Source organism: Microcaecilia unicolor, chromosome 5, assembly GCF_901765095.1.
Source record: "Microcaecilia unicolor chromosome 5, aMicUni1.1, whole genome shotgun sequence".
Classification (NCBI taxonomy): Eukaryota; Metazoa; Chordata; class Amphibia; order Gymnophiona; family Siphonopidae; genus Microcaecilia; species Microcaecilia unicolor.
Genome location: NC_044035.1, coordinates 29,783,195 through 29,805,767, shown reverse-complemented (window position 1 = coordinate 29,805,767; position 22,573 = coordinate 29,783,195). Strand labels below are relative to the sequence as shown.

At 44.7% G+C, this 22,573-nt stretch overlaps 1 protein-coding gene across 1 annotated transcript in view; it reads left to right on the top strand.

Annotated features, from left to right (window-relative positions):
• Positions 1–22,573, top strand: part of SORCS3 (sortilin related VPS10 domain containing receptor 3) — an 831,591-nt gene that overhangs the window by 655,018 nt on the left and 154,000 nt on the right. The window contains exon 16 of the mRNA XM_030204719.1: positions 1,298–1,431. Within this exon, the coding sequence (XP_030060579.1) occupies positions 1,298–1,431 (134 nt within the window). The remainder of the gene's footprint in view (positions 1–1,297; positions 1,432–22,573) is intronic.

The following is a 22,573-nucleotide window of genomic DNA, read 5'->3' as shown; positions in this document are numbered from 1 at the left end:
ACCGTACCTGAATGTAACTCACCTTGAGCTACTACTGAAAAAGGTGTGAGCAAATGTAAATAAATAAGTATATGGAATGCTGCTACTATTGAAGATTCTACATGGAATGTTGCCACTTTTTGAGATTCTGGAATGTTGGTACTATTTGAGATTCTAGATGGAATGTTGCTAGTGAAGGAGTGGCCTAGTGGTTAGAGCTCTGGTCTTGCAATCCAGAGGTGGCCAGTTGAAATCCCACTGTTGCTCCTTGTGATCTTGGGCAAGTCACTTAACCCTCCATTGCCTCAGGTACAAACTTAGATTGTGAGCCCTCCTGGGACAGAGAAATAGCCAGAGTACCTGAATGTAACTCACCTTGAGCTACTACTGAAAAAGGTGTGAGCAAAATCTAAATAAATAAATAAAGGGTAAAGATAAGAGAGATTTACCCAGTGAACGGAGTTCCTGAGGAGGAATGTAAGGAGAGATGAGAGTGGAAAGGTACTGAGGAGCTGCAGAGTGAATGCACTTACAGGTCAATAAGAGGAGTTTGAACTGTATGCGGAAACGGATAGGAAGCCAGTGAAGTGATTTGAGGAGAGGGCTAATATAAGCATAGCGACATTGGCGGAATATTAGTTGTGCAGCAGAATTTTGAACAGGAGAGAGATGGCTAAGTGGGAGACCTGTGAGAAGCACGTTGCAATAGTCTAAGCGAGAGGTGATAAGAGTGTGGATGAGGGTTCTGGTAGTGTGCTCAGAAAGGAAAGGGTGAATTTTGGAGATATTATAGAGGAAAACATGGGCTAGTGTGCATAAACCTACATACAGGGATTTACACCAGCTTTTCGTTAGCATAAATGGACAAGCGTAGATTTAGTCGCATGAACTACGCCTAAGCGTATTCTAAATGCCGCACACAGATTTATGCATGGTATTTAGAATATTCCTAGGCATGATTGCAAAACAATAATCACAACAGAAGGCAGCTGACTAGGTGAATTTTACATTTTAGTAGTAAATTATCTGAACGATGTGGGTCTCAACTATTTAGCTAATTGTCCATAAACAAAACTCCTCCTCCTACTAGTACTATTTAGCATTTCTATAGCGCTACAAGGCGTACGCAGCGCTGCACAAACATAGAAGAAAGACAGTCCCTGCTCAAGGAGCTTACAGTCTAATACTCCTAACAGTAAAAGCCAAAATGGAATTTAAAGAAAATAAAAGACAATTGGAAGAAGGTGAGGAAAGCTAATTCTTAAAATTATTCTGTGGACAGGAACACATTTTTTTTGTTTTTCTGTTTTTAACACAGGGAGAGCTTTGTGTCATGGGAGAAAGGAAAACATATAAGAAGCGCCGGCCTGGAGCCCAGTGTGCACTGGGAAGGGATTACTCAAGAACCATAATATCAGAGCCTTGTCTCTGTGTTGACTGGGACTTTGAATGGTAAGTAGTTTAATGAATATTAAACTCTGTTACAGTGTATTATTTGTGATATTGATTGACAGCCTCCCAGAAGCAACATGACTGATCATGTCAATGATGTAAAAGCCTAATGTTAAGTCCACGCGAAGAAGCAACACCAGAAGTATGACATGGAAACGGCAGTTTTCTGATCGTGATCTTTAGCTTTATTGAGGGGCCTTTGACTAAAGTTTTTTTTTTTGTTTTTTGTTACATTTGTACCCACGCTTTCCCACTCATGGCAGGCTCAATGCTGCTTACATATTATATATATAGGTACTTATTTGTACCTGGGGCAATGAAGGGTTAAGTGACTTGCCCAGAGTCACAAGGAGCTGCCTGTGCCTGTAGTGGGAATCGAACCCAGTTCCCCAGGACCAAAGTCCACCACACTAACCACTAGGTGACTCCTCCACTAGCAACATTCCATGTAGAAGCCTGCCCTTGCAGCCGCTCAGGCTTCTGTTTCTGTGAGTCTGACGTCCTGCAGAAGCCTGCGCGACCACATTGGTGATCTGCAAGGGCCAACTTCTACATGGAATGTTGCTAGTGGAATAGCAACATTCCATGTAGAATCTCAAATAGGAGCAACAGAATTTCAATAGTAGCAACATTCCATCTAGAACCTCCAATAGTAGCAACATTCCATGTAGAATCTGAAATAGGGAAAGGGAACTGGGACTTTCTGTGGGGTTTACATAGTATATACAGGTACTTATTTGTACCTGGGGCAGTGGAGGGTTAAGTGACTTGCCCAGAATCACAAGGAGCTGCCTGTGCCTGAAGTGGGAATTGAACTCAGTTCCTCAGGACCAAAGTCCACCACCCTAACCACTAGGCCACTCCTACTCATACTAAAGGTGCATTAAAAAAACTAGGCTTAGTGCATTTTATCACAGGATTTTCTATGCATTAACCCCTAATTCTATAAAAGATTCCAAACTCTGTATGTGAAAATTTGGGTGTAAGCACAAATGACCCAATCTAATCCTATGAACCCATCTACCCAACACATATCCAGAAGACAATGGCAATGACTCAGACTACATCTCCCACCATATTTCCCTATGCTTTTCCTGCGTCCCATCCCCCTTCCGCCTCCTCTACCCCTCCTCCAATGCTCATCTACCCCTTGCTCATACCTCTCATACTCCCTTCACCCTTCCCCATCTCTACCTACCTATCTCTTTTTATTACTCTGCTATTATTAACTAATATTTTCTCTATCAATACTCTGTAATCCATATTATTATTATGTAAGCCGCATTGAACCTGCTTTGAGTGGGAAAGCGCGGGGTACAAATGTAATAATAAATAAATAAATAACATTTGCATGTGCAATTTAATTGAATAATGAGCTAATTAGCACCAATAATTGACTTTTCAACAAGCCAATTATGGGCACTAAGATTTAATTTGCATTTATGCTGTTAAATGTAGGTGCAGGATCATCGCCTAAAATTTACGTCTGATCTCAAAAAGGGAGCACAGAAATGGGAGGGTCATAGGTATAACATACATAGTAACATACATAGTAGATGAAGGCAGAAAAAGACCTGCATGGTCCATCCAGTCTGCCCAAGACAAACTCATATGTGTATACCTTACTTTGAATTTGTACCTGTCCTTTTCAGGGCACAGACCATATAAGTCTGTCCAGCAGTATTTCCCGCCTCCCAACCACCAGTCCCGCCTCCCATCACCGGCTCTGGTACAGACCGTATAGGTCTGCCCTCCCCTATCCTCGCCTCCCAACCACCAACCCCCCTTCCCCCCACCTGCTCCGCCACCCATTTTAGCTAAGCTTTTGAGGATCCATTCCTTCTGCACAGGATTCCTCTATGCATATCCCACGCATGTTTGAACTCCGTTACCGTTTTCATCTCCACCACCTCCTGCGGGAGGGCATTCCAAGCGTCCACCACCCTCTCCGTGAAAAAATACTTCCTGACATCTTTCCTGAGTCTGCCCCCCTTCAATCTCATTTCATGTCCTCTCGTTCTACCACCTTCCCATCTCTGGAAAAGATTCGTTTGCGGATTAATACCTTTCAAATATTTGAACGTCTGTATCATATCACCCCTGTTCCTCCTTTCCTCCAGGGTGTACATGTTCAGGTCAGCAAGCCTCTCTTCATACGTCTTGGAACGTAAATCCCATACCATCCTCGTAGCTTTTCTTTGCACCGCTTCCATTTTTTTAACATCCTTCGCAAGATACGGCCTCCAAAACTGAACACAATACTCCAGGTGGGGCCTCACCAACATCTTATACAGGGGCATTAAAACCTCCTTCCTTCTGCTGGTCACTCCACTCTCTATACAGCCTAGCAATCTTCTAGCTACGGCCACCGCCTTGTCGCACTGTTTCGTCGCCTTCAGGTCCTCAGATACTATCACCCCAAGATCCCTCTCCCCGTCCGTGCCTATCAGACTCTCCCCGCCTAACACATACGTCTCCCTTGGATTTCTACTCCCTAAGTGCATCACTTTGCATTTCTTCGCATTGAATTTTAATTGCCAAACGTTAGACCATTCTTCTAGCTTCTTCAGATCTTTTTTCATGTTTTCCACTCCCTCCGGGGTGTCCACTCTGTTGGAAATCTTGGTGTCATCCGCAAAAAGGCAAACTTTACTTTGTAACCCTTCGGCAATGTCACTCACAAATAATTGAACATAATCGGCCCCAGCACCGATCCCTGAGGCACTCCACTACTCACCTTTCCCTCCTCCGAGCGAACTCCATTCACCACCACCCTCTGGCGTCTGTCCGTCAACCAGTTCCTAATCCAGTTAACCACTTTGGGTCCTATCTTCAGGCCGTTTAGTTTATTTAAGAGCCTCCTGTGGGGAACTGTGTCAAAAGCCTTGCTGAAATCTAAGTAGATGACATCCATAGCACGTCCTTGATTTAATTCTCCTGTCACCCAGTCAAAGAATTCAATGAGATTCGTTTGGCACGATTTCCCTTTGGTGAAACCATGTTGTCTCGGATCTTCCAACTTATTGGCTTCCAGGAAATTCACTATCCTTTCCTTCAGCATGGCTTCCATTACTTTTCCAATAACTGAAGTGAGGCTTACCGGCCTGTAGTTTCCAGCTTCTTCCCTATCCCCACTTTTGTGAAGAGGGACCACCTCCACCGTCCTCCAATCCCTCGGAACCTCTCCCGTCTCCAAGGATTTATTAAACAAGTCTTTAAGAGGACCCGCCAGAACCTCTCTGAGCTCCCTCAGTATTCTGGGGTGGATCCCGTCCGGCCCCATGGCTTTGTCCACCTTTAGCTTTCCAAGTTGTTGATACACACTCTCTTCTGTGAACGGCGCTCTATCCACCTCATTCTCAGGTGTACTTTTGCCAGTCCCTCTTGGTCCTTCCCCAGGGTTTTCTTCAGTGAAAACAGAACAAAAGTATCTATTTAGCAAATTGGCTTTTTCTTCATCATTTTCTACATAGCGTTTTGTTGTATCTTTTAGTCTCACAATTCCCTTTATAGTCTTTCTCCTTTCACTAATATACCTGAAGAAGTTTTTGTCTCCCCTCCTTACATTTCTAGCCATTTGTTCTTCCGCTTGCGCCTTCGCCAGACGTACCTCTCTCTTGGCTTCTTTCAGTTTCATCCGGTATTCCTCCCCGTGTTCCTCCTCTTGAGATTTTCTATATTTCTGGAACGCTAACTCTTTAATCTTTATTTTCTCAGCCACTTGCTTTGAGAACCATATCGGTTTCCTTTTTCTCTTGCTTTTATTTACTCTCCTTACATAAAGGTCTGTGGCCCTGTTTATTACTTCTTTTAGCCTGGACCACTGTCCTTCCACTTCTCGTATGTCCTCCCAGCCCATCAGCTCCTTCCTCAGGTATTCTCCCATTTTGTTAAAGTCAGCTCGCTTGAAATCCAGGACTTTGAGTTTAGAGTGGCCGCCATCCACATGAGCCGTTACATCAAACGGGGGTGTTCCTAAAATTAATACACATTGTTATAGAATAACGGGGAAATGTGCCTAATTTAGGAAACCCAATTTAAACTGCTACATAGGGCCTATATCACTAGAGAGAGGGGGACAAAAATGAAACTGTGGGATTCCTATAAGTGCTCTAAATGTCAGGTAGGAGTGGGTACTTTTATTCACACATTTCTAGAATGCCCTAAACTGACCCTGTGGAATGAGATTTTAGGATACACAGTAAGGTGCTTCAGACAAAAGTAGAATGGTCTTACCAGGCTTTGTTGTTGGGGGACCAGGCAGACCTTATTGAACAGGGATTCTCTCAACCACAACGGAGATTTTTGTATATGACAACATTAGCAGCAAAAAAGGTTATTTTGCAATTTTGGACAAGTGCGGAACCGGTGCCATATAATTCCTGGCTGAATAAAGTCACAGAATTGGCTAGGTATGAGAACTCCTTGTACAAGCAGTCCCCAAATACAGAATATAGACAATATGCACAGTTGTGGCAGAAGCTTGAAGAAGTAGTTCAGTAACTCTCACTCTTAAAAGCTACTGTTCACATGAAGATGGGTTGGGAGAGGGGAGGCAGGGTAGGAGGATACTGGGGAGGGTGGGATTAGGGGGGGCAGGTGTATAAGTTTTCCTTTGTATCCCTCTTGACTGAACTAGGACATGGAGGAATTTGAGAGAGGGATGTAGGGTATGTAGGGGGGAGGTATAAAGTGAAAATGTCAATGTGGTCATGTATGACAGAAGACGTGTATATCGTATATCATAGCACAGAGTGAATTTGTTACCCACAGTATTTGTTACCAACAGTACTGAAGTTTTATATGTTAGAGCATAGAATGTACACATGTACTGCATTGATGCCAATAAAGATAATTAAAAAAAAAAAAAAAACTTAACGAGCTAATGAGCACTGATAGCAGCACTTAACAAACAATAATGAGCACTGATTGGCACAGATTAGAATTTAGGCGCACAAATCGTTACACATATTCTGTAACAATGTGCACCAAACTTCTAACATATGCAAGTAAAAAGGGGTATGCTAATGGATGGAGAAATGGGAGTTTTGTGGGTGTTCTGAAATTTACACGCCTAGAACATAACATCGTTACAGAATATGCTTAGCGATTTGTGCGCCTAAATTCTAATCAGTGCCAATCAGTGCTCATTATTGTTCGTTGCCATACTGGGACAGACCGAAGGTCCATCATGCCCAGCATCCTGTTTCCAACAGTGGCCAATCCAGGATACAAGTACTTGGCAAGATCCCAAAAAAGTTCAATACATTTTATGCTGCTTATCCCAGAAATAAGCAGTGGATTTTCCCCAAGTTATTTTAATAATGGTCTACGGACTTTTCCTTATGGAAGCCGCCCCGAACCTTTTTTTAAACTCAGCTAAGCTAACCGCCTTTACCACATTTTCTGGCAACGAATTCCAGAGTTTAATTACACATTGAATGTAGAAAGATTTCCTCCAATTTGTTTTAAATTTACTACTTTGTAGCTTCATCACATGCCCCCTAGTCCTAGTATTTTTAGAAAGAGTAAACTAATGATTCAGGTCTACCTGTTCCACTCCACTCATTATTTTATAGACCTCTATCATATCTCCCTTCAGCCGTCTTTTCTCCAAGCTGAAGAGCCCTAGCCGCTTTAGCCTTTCCTCATAGGGAATTCATCCCATCCCCTTTATCATTTTTGTTGCCCTTTTCTGCACCTTTTCTAATTCCACTATATTGTTTTTTGAGATGCGGCGACCAGAATTGAACACAATATTCGAGGTGCGGTCGCACCATGGAGCAATACAAAGGCATTATAACATCCTAGTTTTTGTTTTCCATTCCTTTCCTAATAATACCTAACATTCTATTTGCTTTCTTAGCCGCCGTAGCACACGGAGCAGAGGGTTTCAGCGTATTATCAACGACGACGCCTAGATCCCTTTCTTGGTCAGTGACTCCTAATGTGGAACCTTGCATTATGTAGCTGTGATTCGGGTTTCTCTTCCCCACATGCATCACTTTGCACTTGCTCACATTAAACGTCATCTGCCATTTAGACACTCAGAGGGGCATAATTGAACGAAAACGTCTATCTCCATGGGCGTTTATCTCCGAGAACGGGTCCGTGAAGGGGCGGACCGAACCGTATTTTCAAAAAAAATAGACGTCCATGTTTTATTCGACAATTTGTGAGCTGGGTGTTTTTGTTTTTCAGTGATAATGGAAAATGAAAGCGCCCAGCTCAAAAATGAATAAATCCAAGGCATTTGTTCATGGGAGGGGCCAGGATTTGTAGTGCACTGGACCCCCTCACATGCCAGGACACCAACCGGGCACCCTAGGGGGCACTTTTACAAAAACAAAAAAAAAAGGTAAAAGAGCTCCCAGGTGCATAGCACCCTTCCCTTGTGTGTTGAGCCCCCAAATCCCCCTCAAAACCCACTGCCCACAAGTCTACACCATTACTATAGCCCTAAGGGGTGAAGGGGGGCACCTACATGTGGGTACAGTGGGTTTGGGGGGGTTGGACGACTAAGCATTAAGCAGCACAATTGTAACAGGTAGGGGGGGATGGGCCTGGGTCCACCTGCCTGAAGTGCACTGCACCCCCTAACAACTGCTCCAGCAACCTGCATACTGCTGCCAGGGAGGTGGGTATGACATTTGAGGGTGAAAATAAAAAGTTGTGAAACATCATTTTTTGTGGTGGGAGGGGGTTAGTGACCACTGGGGGAGTCAGAGGAGGTCATCCCCGATTCCCTCTGGTGGTAATCTGGTCATTTAGGGCACTTTTTGGGGCCTTATTCGTGAAAAAACAGGGTCCAGGAAAAGTGCCCTAAATTCTAGCTACAAACGCATACTTTTTTCCCATTATCGGCGAAAGGCGCCCATCTCTGTTCGGGTGATAACCATGCCCCAGTCCTGCCTTCACCACGCCTCCGACATGCCCCCGTCAACTTTGTACGCTTCCACGATGGAGTGCAGTTGAAAACGTCCAAGTTCGGCTTTCGATTATACCGTGTTATTCGTTTTTGGGAGATAAACGCCTATCTCCCGATTTAGGTCGCAATTTAGGCGTTTTTGTCTTTCGATTATAAGCTGGTCAGTCTCCCAATCTCGTAAGGTCCCCTTGTAATTTTTCACATTCCTCTTGTGATTTAACACTCTTGAATAACTTTGTGTTGTCAGCAAATTTAATTACCTCACTAGTTACTCCCATCTCTAGATCAGTGTAGTACTAGCAGATAAGAACATAAGCTTTGCCATACTAGGACAGACTGAAGGTCCATCAAGCCCAGCATCCTGTTTCCAACAGTGGCCAATCCAGGTCACAAATAGCTGGCAAGGTCCCCAAAAAGTACAAAACATTTTATGCTGCTTTTCCCAGAAATGAGCAGTGGATTTTTCCCAAGTCCATTTTAATAATGGCTTATGCACTTTTCTTTTAGGAAGGTATCCAAACTTTTTTTAAAAACCGCTAAGCTAACTGCTTTTACCACATTCTCTGGCAACAAATTCCAGAGTTTAATTACACGTTGAGTGAAGAAATATTTTCTCCGATTTATTTTAAATTTACTACTTTGTAGCTTCATTGCGTGCCCCCTAGTCCTAGTATTTTTGGAAAGCGTAAACAAGTAGGTCAACAGCAACCAAAGAAGCCCTCTAACCCAATTCCTGGAGTGAGGACTCAATGTGCACTTCAGTCTTGACAAAGCACCACTCAATGTAAGATACAGATCAGATACTGGGGCATTTATATACCCACAGAGCAAGCACTTATGCTTCTCCTTCTGTATACTTCTTCAGGCCCTCATGACCTTTCCCCTGCTTTCTCTGTCCTTTACTGCCTCTACTACACTCTCTCTATCCCTCACTTCCTCCTGCTCTCTGTCTCCCCCCCCCCCCCCTTTATACTTACACTTGGTATGCCCCAGCCTCATATCTCCCTTTTCCCTGGTTGGATCCATGCTTAAAACAGGTGCATGTTTACCAAAGATTCAGCAGTTTGCAGGAATGGGGATTGAATCTGCAAGCCGGAGAGGCCACATCAGATGTTCCCAGTCTAAACTGAGACACCCTGGAGTTTCTTTGTGGATTTGCCAAATTTGTTTACAAACTTTTTCCATTTTTTTGGCATATTCACCTGTGTCTGTTCTCTGATAGCTGGAAGTTTAAGTGTGTTTGTGGGAGTGGTGGAAGGAGAGGAAAGGGGATGGGGGTATAACAACATTTATGCCTCTCAGTAAAATTAATAAGGAATTTCTAATAGCCATTTTATTTCCATCATTTCTGTTATGCCCCTGTACAAGTCGTTGGTAAGGCCCCACCTGGAGTATTGTGTTCAGTTTTGGAGGCCGTACCTTGTGAAGGATGTTAAAAAAATGGAAGCGGTGCAAAGAAAAGCTACGAGAATGGTATGGCATTTGCGTTCCAAGACGTATGACCAAAGACTTGCTGAACTGAACATGTACACCCTGGAGGAAAGGAAGAACAGGGGTGATACGATACAGACGTTCAAATACTTGACAGGTATTAATCTGCAAACAAATCTTTTCCGGAGATGGGAAGGCGGTAGAACGAGAGGACATGAAATGAGATTGAAGGGGGGCAGACTCAGGAAAGATGTCAGGAAGTATTTTTTCACGGAGAGGGTGGTGGACGCTTGGAATGCCTTCCCGCGGGAGGTGGTGGAGATGAAAACGGTAACGGAGTTCAAACATGCGTGGGATATGCATAAAGGAATCCTGTGCAGCAGGAATGGATCCTCAGAAGCTTAGCTGAAATTGGGTGGCGCAGCAGGTGGGGGAAGAGGGGTTGGTGGTTGGGAGGCTAGGATAGGGGAGGGCAGACTTATATGGTCTGTACCAGAGCCGGTGATGGGAGACGGGACTGGTGGTTGGGAGGCGGGAAATACTGCTGGGCAGACTTATACGGTCTGTGCCCTGAAAAAGACAGGTACAAATTCAAGATATGAGTTTATCTTGGGCAGGCTAGATGGACCATGCAGGTCTTTTTCTGCCGTCACCTACTATGTTACATTTCTGTTATACTATACAGATCTCTCCTGCTTTTCGAATGCAGGTGACATATCTTGTAGGCCTGGGGCTTTAAACTGCAGGTGAGAAATTAAACAGCTGGCTGTACTATGTACGTGTAAGCATCCAATCCCAATACAGCATACAAATTATTCCAGTCTGTTGATTTAAAACAAATTCCCTGTCTTTAAGCCAATGAAACCTGCGGATGTTTGCAGAAAAACCTGAAATGAATAGGAAAGACACTGAAATGTTTCATGATTATTCCCAGTGATAATCTTTATTCTGTCAAAACGTTATTCTGGAAAAGATTCAGTCAAAGGCAGAACATATACAGAAAGTCAACCCCCCCACCCCCACCCCAACACCACCACTGCCATCAGGAGTTTACAGAGAGAAGGTGGGCGGCAGGATCTTTAATAAACATTTAGCAGAAGTTAATGAACAGGTGTCTGTCTTTGGGGCATCTTTCTGTGTTATCTTTAATTTTAATGCAGGAGTCTTTTTTTCCTGGGGTAAAGCAAAGTTACTGAATGTGTTTAATTACCAAGTAGCTGAAGGACATTTTTGAGGACGCAAATCTGTGCTTTAGCTCTGGTGTTCACAAAACACTGCTTCTATGTAAGCTAGCTGGCCGTTAAAACAAACAAAATCATTCAGAACAGTTCCTGCTTTTTTCTTTTTTCCTAAGTAGAGGAGTGTGGTAGCCGTGTTAGTCCACTCTTAAGGTTATCAATAGAAATCAAACAAAATAAAACATGGAAAAGAAAATAAGATGATACCTTTTTTATTGGACATAACTTAATACATTTCTTGATTAGCTTTCGAAGGTTGCTCTTCTTCGTCAGATGGGAAATAAGCAAATGTGCTAGCTGACAGTGTATATAAGTGAAAACATTCAAGCATTACTATGACAGTCTGACAGGGTGGGAGGATGGGGATGGGTCGGAGGTATGCATGGGGACATCAAAGCATATCATTGATATTCTAACAGGATGGGTGTGGATAGGTGAGGGATGGGGTGATCAACAGAGACATACAGCTTTATGGTTTATAATGGGCTAGGAACCCCAGATCCTTGTTAAGTCCTTTCTGTTGGGTGTTAAAATATTCAATCATTCTGACTTCAAAGGTCTTACGTTTTTGTATGGTTTAAAGTTCGGCACCTAACCCTTACCGTTCAGTGAATCCAGACTGCACCAATTTGACTGCCCCTATCGGACCGATCGTTCACTTGTCTATTAGATTGTAAGCTCTTTGAGCAGGGACTGTCTCTCTTTGTTAAATTGTACAGCGCTGCGTAACCCTGGTAGCGCTCTAGAAATGTTAAGTAGTAGTAGTAAGTCACTGGTACAATGTCCTGGTCCTGTAAAATGCTGACCAACAGGGGTGGGAGCCCTACTGGCACCAGTATTGTTCATGTGATGTCTATGTAAATTGAATCTTGTCTTAAGCATCTGGCCTGTTTCTCCAATATAGCATCCTTCGTTACATTTTTTACACTGAATGATATATACCACATTGGAAGATGAGCAAGTGAAAGATTCCTTTAAGTTGAATATCTTTCCTTTGTGGATGACTGTGGGGTCCTGTGAAATATGTTGGCATAGTTTGCAACTGGATAAATTACAGGGAAGTGTGCCCTTCTGTTCCTTTTCAGTCTATAATGGAAGTTTACTTCTGATTAGCTTGTGTTTTAAGTTGGGTGGCTGTTGGAAGGCCAGTATTGGTGGGGATGGGAATATCTCTTTCAGTAATTCATCCTCCTGGAGTATAGGTTGTAGATCTCTTATGATTTTCCTCAGTTTTTCCAGCTCTGGATTGTATGTCACTACAAGGGGAATTCTGTCTTTGGATTTTTTCTCCTTGTACTGTAGCAGATTCTCCCTGGGTGTTTTGAGGGAGGAGGCAATATTCTTGGAGATTATTTTGGGGTTGTAGCCTTTCTGTTTGAAGGATGCAGTCAGGCTTTTAAGGTGTCTGTCTCTGTCCCCTGGGTCAGAGCAGATACGGTGGTATCTTGTGGCTTGGCTGTAAATGATGGATCTTTTTGTATGTGAAGGATGGAAGCTGGAGTTGTGGAGGTAGCTGCATCTGTCTGTGGGTTTCTTGTATATAGATGTTTGTATACAGCCATCACTGATTGAGACCTTTAAGTGTGACCAGGGTGTCACTAAAGCTCTTCCAGCATAGGCTGTAATTTTATTTTTCATGCATTTTCAGGAGTAAAAAGGCCCTGTTAACAGCATAAACAATTAAAACTCTTGGCCTGTTCTTGATACGATCCAAACTGTGATATTCCCAGGGACAGAGTTGAGCGTGTCCCTTGGGTTATTGATGATGCAAATTTTAGAGGAAAATGTCTTTTTACTATTTTTATTTCTCTAGAAGCAGGCTGAAATGGGTAGGTCCCTTAGAACTACAGCAGTCAGAGGGAAAAGGAAAAGCGAGGATTACCCTGAGCAGTTACCACGGTAGAGGAAATTCTCTTAGTGGAGGGGAGGTTTCAATGCTAGCTGGACTCAAGGAGGACAGGAGACTATTTCCAAGGAAGATGTCCTGCCACCTGGTATCTAGTGAGGAGCCCAGTGGTACTGGACTGGAGCCAAGCTGCAAGGTGGAACCTATATGTTGTTAATGCAGCTAGAAACACAGTAAAATGAAGACACATAAAGATCATGGCCTATCCAGTGTCTGCCCATCCATGCCATCTGCTCTCCCTTTCACTCCCTTAGAGATTCTATGTACCTGTCCCAAGCTCTCTTGAATTCAGATATAGTTTTTATCTCCATCGCCTCTACTAGGAGGCTGTTTCACAAATTCACCACCCTTTCCATGAAAAAGTATTTCCTCAGTTTACTCCTGAGTCTGTTCTCTTTCACCTTCATCCTATGCCCCTTCATTCCAGAGCTTCCTTTCAGTTGAAAGAGACTCACCTCCTGTGCATTAATGCCACAAAGATATTTAAAAATCTGTATCATATCTCCCCTCTCCTGCCTTTCTTCCAATGTATACACATTGAGATCTTTAACTTTGTTCCCATACGCTTTGTAACAAAGATCCCTGACCATTTTACTAGTAACCCTCTAGATTGTCTCCATACTGTTTATATCTTTATGAAAGTAGGGTTTCCAGACTTGTACACAATATTCTAAATGAGGTCTCACCCGAGTCTTATACAGGAGCATCATCACCTCCTTTTTCCTACTGGTCATTCCTCTCCCTATGCACATTGCACACAAGCATCCTTCAAGCTTTCACTGTCACCTTTTCTACCTATTTGGACACCTTAAGATGATCACATATGATCACCCCCAAGTCCTGCTTCTCTTTTGTACACAATAGTTCTTTGCCCCGTAACTGTACCGCTTGCTCAAGGTTTTGAAGCCCAAAAGTACGATGCTGCTTTTTTTTTAGCACTAAATCTTAGTTGCCAAATTCTGGACCATTGTTCAAGCTTGGCTAAATCCCTCCTCATGTTATCCACACCATCAGGGGTGTCTAGGCTACTGAAGATTTTGGTATCATCCGCAAGGAGGCAAACTTTACCAGACAACCCTTCACCAATATTGCTTAAAAAAATATTAAAAAGAACCGAACCTTGCAGCACACCACTGGTAACATCCTTTTCCTCAGAATGAGCTCCGTTTACCACTACTCTCTGTCATCTTCCACTCAACAAGTTCTTAACCCAGTCAGTCACTTTATGGCCTATATTGAGGGGGAACCCAGTTTATTCACCAGTCATCTGTGTGAAACCTTGTCAAAGGTTTTGCTAAAATCAAAATACACCGCATCTAGCGCGCTGTCTTGATCCAACTCTCTGATCACCCAGTCAAAGAAATTAATCAGATTTAGTGAAACCATTTAGCCTTTAGTCTTGTAATCCATTGAATTCCAAAAACTTTACTATTCTGTTTTAAAAGCATTTTCATTAATTTACTTACCATAGAAATCACCCTTCCGCTTTTGCGGAGAGGGACCACATCTGCTCTTCTCCATTTCTCCAGGAGCCTTCCTGACTCTAGAGAAGCATTCAAAAGGTCAGCCAGTGGAGCCGCTAGAACATTCCTAAGTTCCTTCAGTACCCTTGGTTGTATGCCATCCGGCCCCATCGCTTCGTCCGCCTTTAGTTTAGCCAGCTCCTCGTGAACACAGTCCTCTGAAAATCATTTGTAGACTACCACCCCTCCATTATCATTTATGTTTGTCTTCTGTTGTCCTGCTCCCAGCCCTTCACCTGTGAACCAGAACAAAAATATTTGTTAAGCAGTTCTACCTTGTCTTTATCAGCTTCTACATATTTAGGGTTACCATATGGCTCCAGAAAAAGGAGGACGGATTGAGCCATCCGGGTTTTACTTCCATTGCTTTCAATGGAAAGCAATTGAGCCAGCCGGGTTTTACTTCCATTGCTTTCAAAGCAATGGAAGTAAAACACGGCTGGCTCAATCCGTCCTTTTTCTGGAGCCATATGGTAACCCTATACATATTTCTTCCCTTCACCTTTGAGTCTCACAATACAACTTTTACACTTCCTCCTATCACTAACACATTAAAAAAAACGTGTTATCCCCCCCCCCCCCCCTACCATTTTACAGGTACTGAGGAGCTGCAGAGTGAATGCACTTATAGGTCAATAAGAGGAGTTTGAACTATATGCGGAAATGGATAGGAAGCCAGTGAAATGACTTGAGGAGAGGGCTAATATGAGCATAACTACACTGGCGGAATATTAGTCATGCAGCAGAATGTTGAACGGATTGAAGAGGAGAGAGATGGTTAAGTGGGAGACCTGTGAGAAGCTTATCCTACAAATAAGCAGTGGATTATCCCAAGTCCATCTTCACAATGGCATACGGACTTTACTTTCAGAGAATTTTCCAAACCTATTTTAAACTGATTTTACCACACTTTCTGGCAATGAATTCTAGAGTTTAATTACATGTTGAATGAAGAAATATTTTCTCTGGTGTGGCTTAAATTAACTACTTAGTAACTTCAGTGCAGGCCCTCTCATCGGACACCATGATCTAAAATGACTCTGAGATCTTTTTTGGGGGGTGATGTCCTCACTCAGAAACCAACTTTTTATGGTGCTCAGAAACCAAGATTGTGGCGTGATTTTATTTTTTATATTACATTTGTACCCTGCACTTTCCCACTCATGGTAGGCTTAATGCAGCTTACATATTGTATACAGGTACTTATTTGTACCTGGGGCAATGGAGGGTTAAGTGACTTGCCCAGAGTCACAAGGAGTTGCCTGTGTCTGAAGTGGGAATCGAACTCAGTTCCTCAGGACCAAAGTCCACCACCCTAACCACTAGGCCACTCCTCCACTTGATTGCTTAATCTACCTTCTCACTCATGATCTTTATGTAATACCACTTGTATCTCTCACTCTGGAATGGCGATCGCCATGACGGAACAATGTAGTCCACCACCATAGCCACTAGGCCACTCCTCCACTTATAGGCTGACAGGAGCTCTCTTACATTTGTCATCATTTGTCATTCTACTTTTGCAATTTGACCCAACAATAACATGGGGAAGAGGAAGGGGAGAACTTCTTAAGGTTTCTTTATACTAGGTGTGGCTCTGGCTTTGAAACAAACTATGCTGGAAGTTTTTCAAGCCCCTGCATGATCTGATGCAGCTTTCCCTTTGATGTGATGGCTGACATGGAGGGGCATAATCGAACGAAAACGTCAATCTCCATGGGCATTTAACTCCGAGAACGGGTCTGTGAAGGGGCGGAGCGAACCGTACTTTGGGAAAAAATAGACGTCCATGTTTTATTCGACAATTTGTGAGCTGGGCGTTTTTGCTTTTCAGCGATAATGGAAAATGAAAGCGCCCAGCTCAAAAACGAATAAATCCAAGGCATTTGTTCGTGGGAGGGGCCAGGAGTCGTAGTGCACTGGTCCCTCTCACATGCCAGGACACCAACTGGGCACCCTAGGGGGCACTTTTACAAAAACAAAAAAAAAAGGTCAAAGAGCTCCCAGGTGCATAGCACCCTTCCCTTGTGTGTTGAGCCCCCCAAATCCCCCTCAAAACCCACTGCCCACAAGTCTACACCATTACTATAGCCCTAAGGGGTGAAGGGGGGCACCTACATGTGGGTACAGTGGGTTTGGGGGGGTTGGACGACTAAGCATTAAGCAGCACAATTGTAACAGGTAGGGGGGGATGGGCCTGGGTCCACCTGCCTGACGTCCACTGCACCCCCTAACAACTGCTCCAGGGACCTGCATACTGCTGCCAGGGAGGTGGGTATGACATTTGAGGGTGAAAATAAAAAGTTGTGAAACATCATTTTTTGTGGTGGGAGGGGGTTAGTGACCACTGGGGGAGTCAGGGGAGGTCATCCCCGATTCCCTCTGTGGGTAATCTGGTCATTTAGGGCACTTTTTGGGACCTTATTCGTGAAAAAACAGGGTCCAGGAAAAGTGCCCTAAATTCTAGCTACAAACGCATACTTTTTTTCCATTATCGGCGATAGGCGCCCATCTCTGTTCGGGTGATAACCACGCCCCAGTCCCGCCTTCACCACGCCTCCGACACGCCCCCGTCAACATTGTACGCTTCCGCGATGGAGTGCAGTTGGAAACGTCCAAGTTCGGCTTTCGATTATACCGCGTTATTCGTTTTTGGGAGATAAACGCCTATCTCCCGATTTAGGTCGCAATATAGGCGTTTTTGTCTTTCGATTATAAGCTGGATAGTGTCAACAAGGCTTCCCTAAGCCCTACTAAAAGGGCAACCCCACTGCATCCTGGAACTGTTACCACAGTGAGGAGCGACGGTGGTTGAATGAAGACAGGTGTTTGCTTCCTTCATTGCTGCTGGAGGGTTCTCCCATGGTGGTTTCTTTCCCTTTAGTCAGGATTGAGCAGAAGGATGAAAGGCAATCTACTCAGGAAACTGAGTGGAAATGGCTGAGGGGGAGGGGATTGATGGTTCCCTTCTTGAAGTGCAGGAGATGATCTGAATCTTTACATAAGTGCATAAGTATTGCCATACTGGGACAGACCAAAGGTCCGTCAAGCCCAGCATCCTGTTTCCAACAGTGGCCAATCCAGGTCACAAGCCTTGCTTGATATGAAGAGTCATTCTTTGAAGTTGTCACAAAAAGGATGACCTTGTTAATGACTTTCGCCTTTAAACTAGATCATAATGCCATTTTATATCTATATTTTTGTGCTATGGGTGAACTATTTACGGATGAAAACTTTGCTTCCTGATTTATTAAATGCTACATAGAAGAGGTATCAGGAGTTCTTGGCTTTGTGGCCTAGAATCTTGGCCCTAGATGCTAACTACTCACTACATTTTCCTTGTAATTACGTGGTAATGTCTGAGGATAAAACCTTTTTCTTTTTTACTCTAAGCAGCTATTAGAGTTTATTATTGCTAAAAGAGCAGGTGAAGGTTGAACTGCGATGTCTCAGGGGAATGTTTCACTGTTATGGCTGGCTGGGATAAGTGCTTTGTAATTGATGACTTAATCAATATGTTATTATTGCTTTTTTTTCATTTACTTCCTCCACTTGACCCTTATTTACCTGTATTATTTGTGGATGAATATTATATAGCTTGTTTTCATTTTCTAAGTTTTCTTATATGCTTGCTTTTTCCTTTTCCTGATACCATAACTTGTTGTTTGGTTATATTAAAACTAGCTGTTAAGCCCGTTAAAACGGGCGAATATTGGTATGGGGGTTTTCCAAGGCCCCCTCCCCTCACCGCTGCAAGGCCCCCTGCCCTCCCTCCTTCCCTGCCAGCTCCAAGGCCCCCCTCTGTCCCTCCCTCCCAGCTCCAAGGGCCCCCCTCCCCCCTGCTCCAAGGGCCCCCTCTCCCAGCTCCAAGGCCCCCTGCCTGCCCTCCCAGTTCCAAGGCCCCATTCCCTCCCAGCTCCAAGGCCCCCCTCCTTCTGACCTCCCATGTCCAGCATCCTCTCTCCTTCCCTGCCAGCTGCAAGTTCCCCTTCTGTCCCTCCCTCCCAGCTCCAAGCCCCCCTCCTTCTGACCTCCCATGTCCAGCATCCTCCCTCCTTCCCTGCCAGCTGCAAGGCCCTCTGTCCCTCCCTTCCCAGCTCCAAGGCCCCCCCTCCGTCCCTCCCTCCCAGCTCCAAGGCCCCTCTCCTTCTGATACCTCCCATGTCCAGCATTTCTCCTGCCCTCCCCCCCCCCAAGTTTGCCGCTACCGGTCCCCCCCGTCCCCCCGTGGTCGCCGCCACCCCTCCACCTGGCCCTCTGTTCGCCACTGAACTTACAGCGCCGAAACCGCAGCAGGCAGATCAGCTGAGCTCCCGTCGGCCTTCCTTCTCTGCCTGTGTCCCTCCCTCGTGTGACGTAACATCGGCGAGGGCGGGACACAGGCAGGGAAGGAATGCCAACAGGAGCTCAGCTGATCTGCCTGCTGCGTTTTCGGCGCTGTAAGTTCAATAGCAAGGAGAGGGCCTGGCCCGGGTGGAGGGGGGCAGCGGCGGTGACTCCGGGTGGGGGGAGCGGTAGCGGCAACCTCAGGGGGAGGGAGCGGTAGCGACCTCGGCGGTTCCCTCCCTCCCCTTCGCGCAGTTTCCCTCTCTGTCCCGCCCCCGTCATCACGTATTGACGCGGGGGGCGGGACAGAGAGGGAAGTCTCTACTGCTCATTTGCGGGTGAGTACGGTCACTCACAATTTATATGTTTGATGTCAAATGAGGGGAAATTAAAAAAAAAAGAAGAAAAAAGAAAACAACTTTTTTTTAAACCTCACGTGGAATTATTTTTCTCTATGTGCATCATTTTGCACTTATCAACATTGAATTTCATCTCCTATTTAGACGGTCAGTCTCCTACTCTCACAATCCTCTGCCATTTAAATAATTTTGTGTTGCCCCTTAAATTGAATCTCCTCACTTGCTCTTCCACCTCCAGAACCATGGGATATGCCACCAGTGACCCTTTTCCACGTGGATAACTGACCACCAATATGACGTTTCCTACTGTCTGCTCCCTCAATTATACCAAATTTGTTATCAACAGTAGGGTTGGGCCTCTTATCCTATAACTCTTTAATTTCTTAACGAGTCCCTCATGAGATACATTTTCAAATTCCTTCTAAAAAATCCAATTACTGTCTCACCATTATCCACTTCTTACACTTTCAAGAAAAACCCCTAATACATTGGTGAGTTAAGATTTCCCTTTGTTGAACCCATGGAGGGGCATAATTGAACTGGGCGCCCAAGTTTTCATGAGGGCGTCCTCACAGGATGGCCCCGCGAAGGGGTGGGGAAACCAGTATTATCGAAACAAAATGGGCGTCCATCTTTCATTATGATAATACGGTCGGGGACGCCCAAATCTCAACATTTAGGTCGACCTTAGAGATGGTCGACCTAAATGTTGAGATGGTTGACCTTAGAGATGGCCGCCCCCGGTTTTCAGCCACAATGGAAACTGAGGACGCCCATCTCAAAAACGACCAAATCCAAGCCCTTTGGTTGTGGGAGGAGCCAAAATTCATAGTGCACTTGTCCCCCTCACATGCCACAACATCAACCGGGCACCCTAGGCACCTTCACAAATTGCTCCCAGGTGCATAGCTCCCTTACCTTGGGTGTTGAGCCCCCCAACCCCCCTCCCAAAACCCACTCCCTACAACTGTACACCACTACCATAGCCCTAATGGGTGAAGGGGGGCACCTACATGTGGGTACAGTGGGTTTCGGGTGGGTTTTGGAGGGCTCACATTTACCACCACAAGTGTAACAGGGAGGGGAGTGATAGGCATGGGTGCGCCTGTCTGAAGTGCACTGCACCCACTAAAACTGCTCCAGGGACCTGCATACTGCTGTCAGGGAGCTGGATATGACATTTGAGGCTGGCAAAAAGGTTTGTCTCCTGACGAAGCAACCTAAACAGAGGCGCTCTGTTGAGCAGACCTAAACAGACAGCACTACTCTATAAGATAAGTACCGTGGAGGGAAATAATCGAACAGCGCCGGCAAAATACATGGCCGGCGATGTATTTTGACGGTGCCGCAAACAGCTGGCCAGACCCGTATTTTCGAAAAAGATGGCCGGCCATCTTTTGTTTCGATAATACGGTTCCGGCCAGCCAAATGCATTGGATTTGGCCGGGGTTTGAGATGGCCGGTTTCGTTTTTTAGCGATAATGGAAAGTTATGTCGGCCATCTCAAACTCCGGCCAAATTCAAGGCATTTGGCCGTGGGAGGAGCCAGCAGTTTTAGTGCACTGACCCCCCTGACATGCCAGGACACCAACCGGGCTCCCTAGGGGTCACTGCGGTAGACTTCAGAAAAGCTCCCACGTGCATAGCTCCCTTACTTCAGGAGCTGAGCCCCCAACCCCCCCCCCCCCAAACCCCCTACCCACAAATGTACTGCAGGGACCTGCATACAGCCTCTAGGACTTATTGCTGCTGTATAACTTTGGCACACCAGTTCACACCTGAAGACTAATCTCTGTGAAAAAGTCCTTTCTTGAAATAACCACGTTTACTCACAGTTAACTGCAGATCAGAGGTTGTGCCCCACTGGCAAAGAGTCCCCTGGTACTAAGATTAGCAGTAGGTTAGAGCTGGCACAATGGTGTACAATGCCCTCTTTCAGCACCATTCAAGGTAAGAACTACATTCTCTAACGTGGGTAACACAGGAAAGGGAACTAAAACTGGCTTACAAAAATGGCCACTACCGCATGGACTACAACAGGAAACAAAACAGGGCACACTCTGAGCCAGTTAGCAGGGGAAAAACACCATGGGAATAGAGCCCACTACCCTACACCCATCACAATGCATTGCTGATGTGACTCTGCAGTGCACCTAACAGAAAAGGTGTCACACTCATCCGAGAGCCAAATCACAACCAGGGAAAGGCTGTCAGAGGATAGAACACATTCTGCTGTCATGGAGGTGGGGTATGGCATTTGAGGCTGGCATACAGGCTGGCAAAAAAGGTTTTTATTTTTATTTTTTTAGTATGGGAGGGGGTTGGTGACCACTGGGGAAGTATGGGGAGGTCATCCCCCATTCCCTTCAGTGGTCATCTGGTGAGTTGGGGCACCTTTTTGAGGCTTGGTCTTGAAAATAAAAGGACCAAGTAAACCCGGCGAAATACTGCTTAACGCCGTTTTTTTTCCATTATTGGCGAAAGCCGGCTATCTGGTAGCCACGCCCATACCCGCCCATGTCCCGCCTTTGCTTCGCCGCCGACACGCCCCTTTGAACTTTTGCAGGTGAGGCGACAGGAAAGCAGCGATGCTGTCAAAAAAAAGCAGCTTTTGATTATACCGATTTCGCCGCTTTTCCGAGATAGCCGGCCATCTCCCGATTTGTGTCGGGAAATGGCCGGCGATCACTTTCGATTATGAGCTGGATAGTTGCCCTTCACACAACATAAGGAAAATATAGATAAGGAATAAATGAACTCTGAAGTAAATTGTAAAATATATTTAAAATATTTAAAAAGACAAAGAAAAAAGAAAAAAAAACTTTTCTACCTCAGGAGGTTTTTGGCTGATGAAGAAATCGGTTCGGCAGGTGACAAAGCGATACGCTAAAGTCATAAAGTATACCGAACAGCAGAAGTCTTTTCCTCCTTAAAGACCCTAAACATAGAAAAAGTACTGAAGAGAACTTATTCTAACTCATATCAACTAATATAAAGCAACAACATGGTATGACAAACTAGAGGGGACTCAGAAGATGGGCAGTATAGAAACACTGGACCCACACATTCAGTATGCCCCAGCTATGGTATCATTCACCATTAGTAATTAAAAACATTGGAGTCAATAGTAATGTGACATCTGATGGCCACCAGCTAGGTGACAATAACCCATCCTGATCTAAAGGGTGACCTACCATGTTGTATACTGTTGGGTAGTGGAGTTGTCAATTTGGTCTACTGTTAAGACATGTTATTTTACTGTTAACCCCACTAATTAGTAGCTAGGCCTCACTGCATAAAATGGCATGAGTTAATGGTAAAATAGCATGTCTTGACTATAGCCTATATTGCTAACTATACTCCTAAGTCCCCTTACTACTACTACTATTAAACATTTCTATAGCGCTACTAGACTTACGCAGCGCTGTACA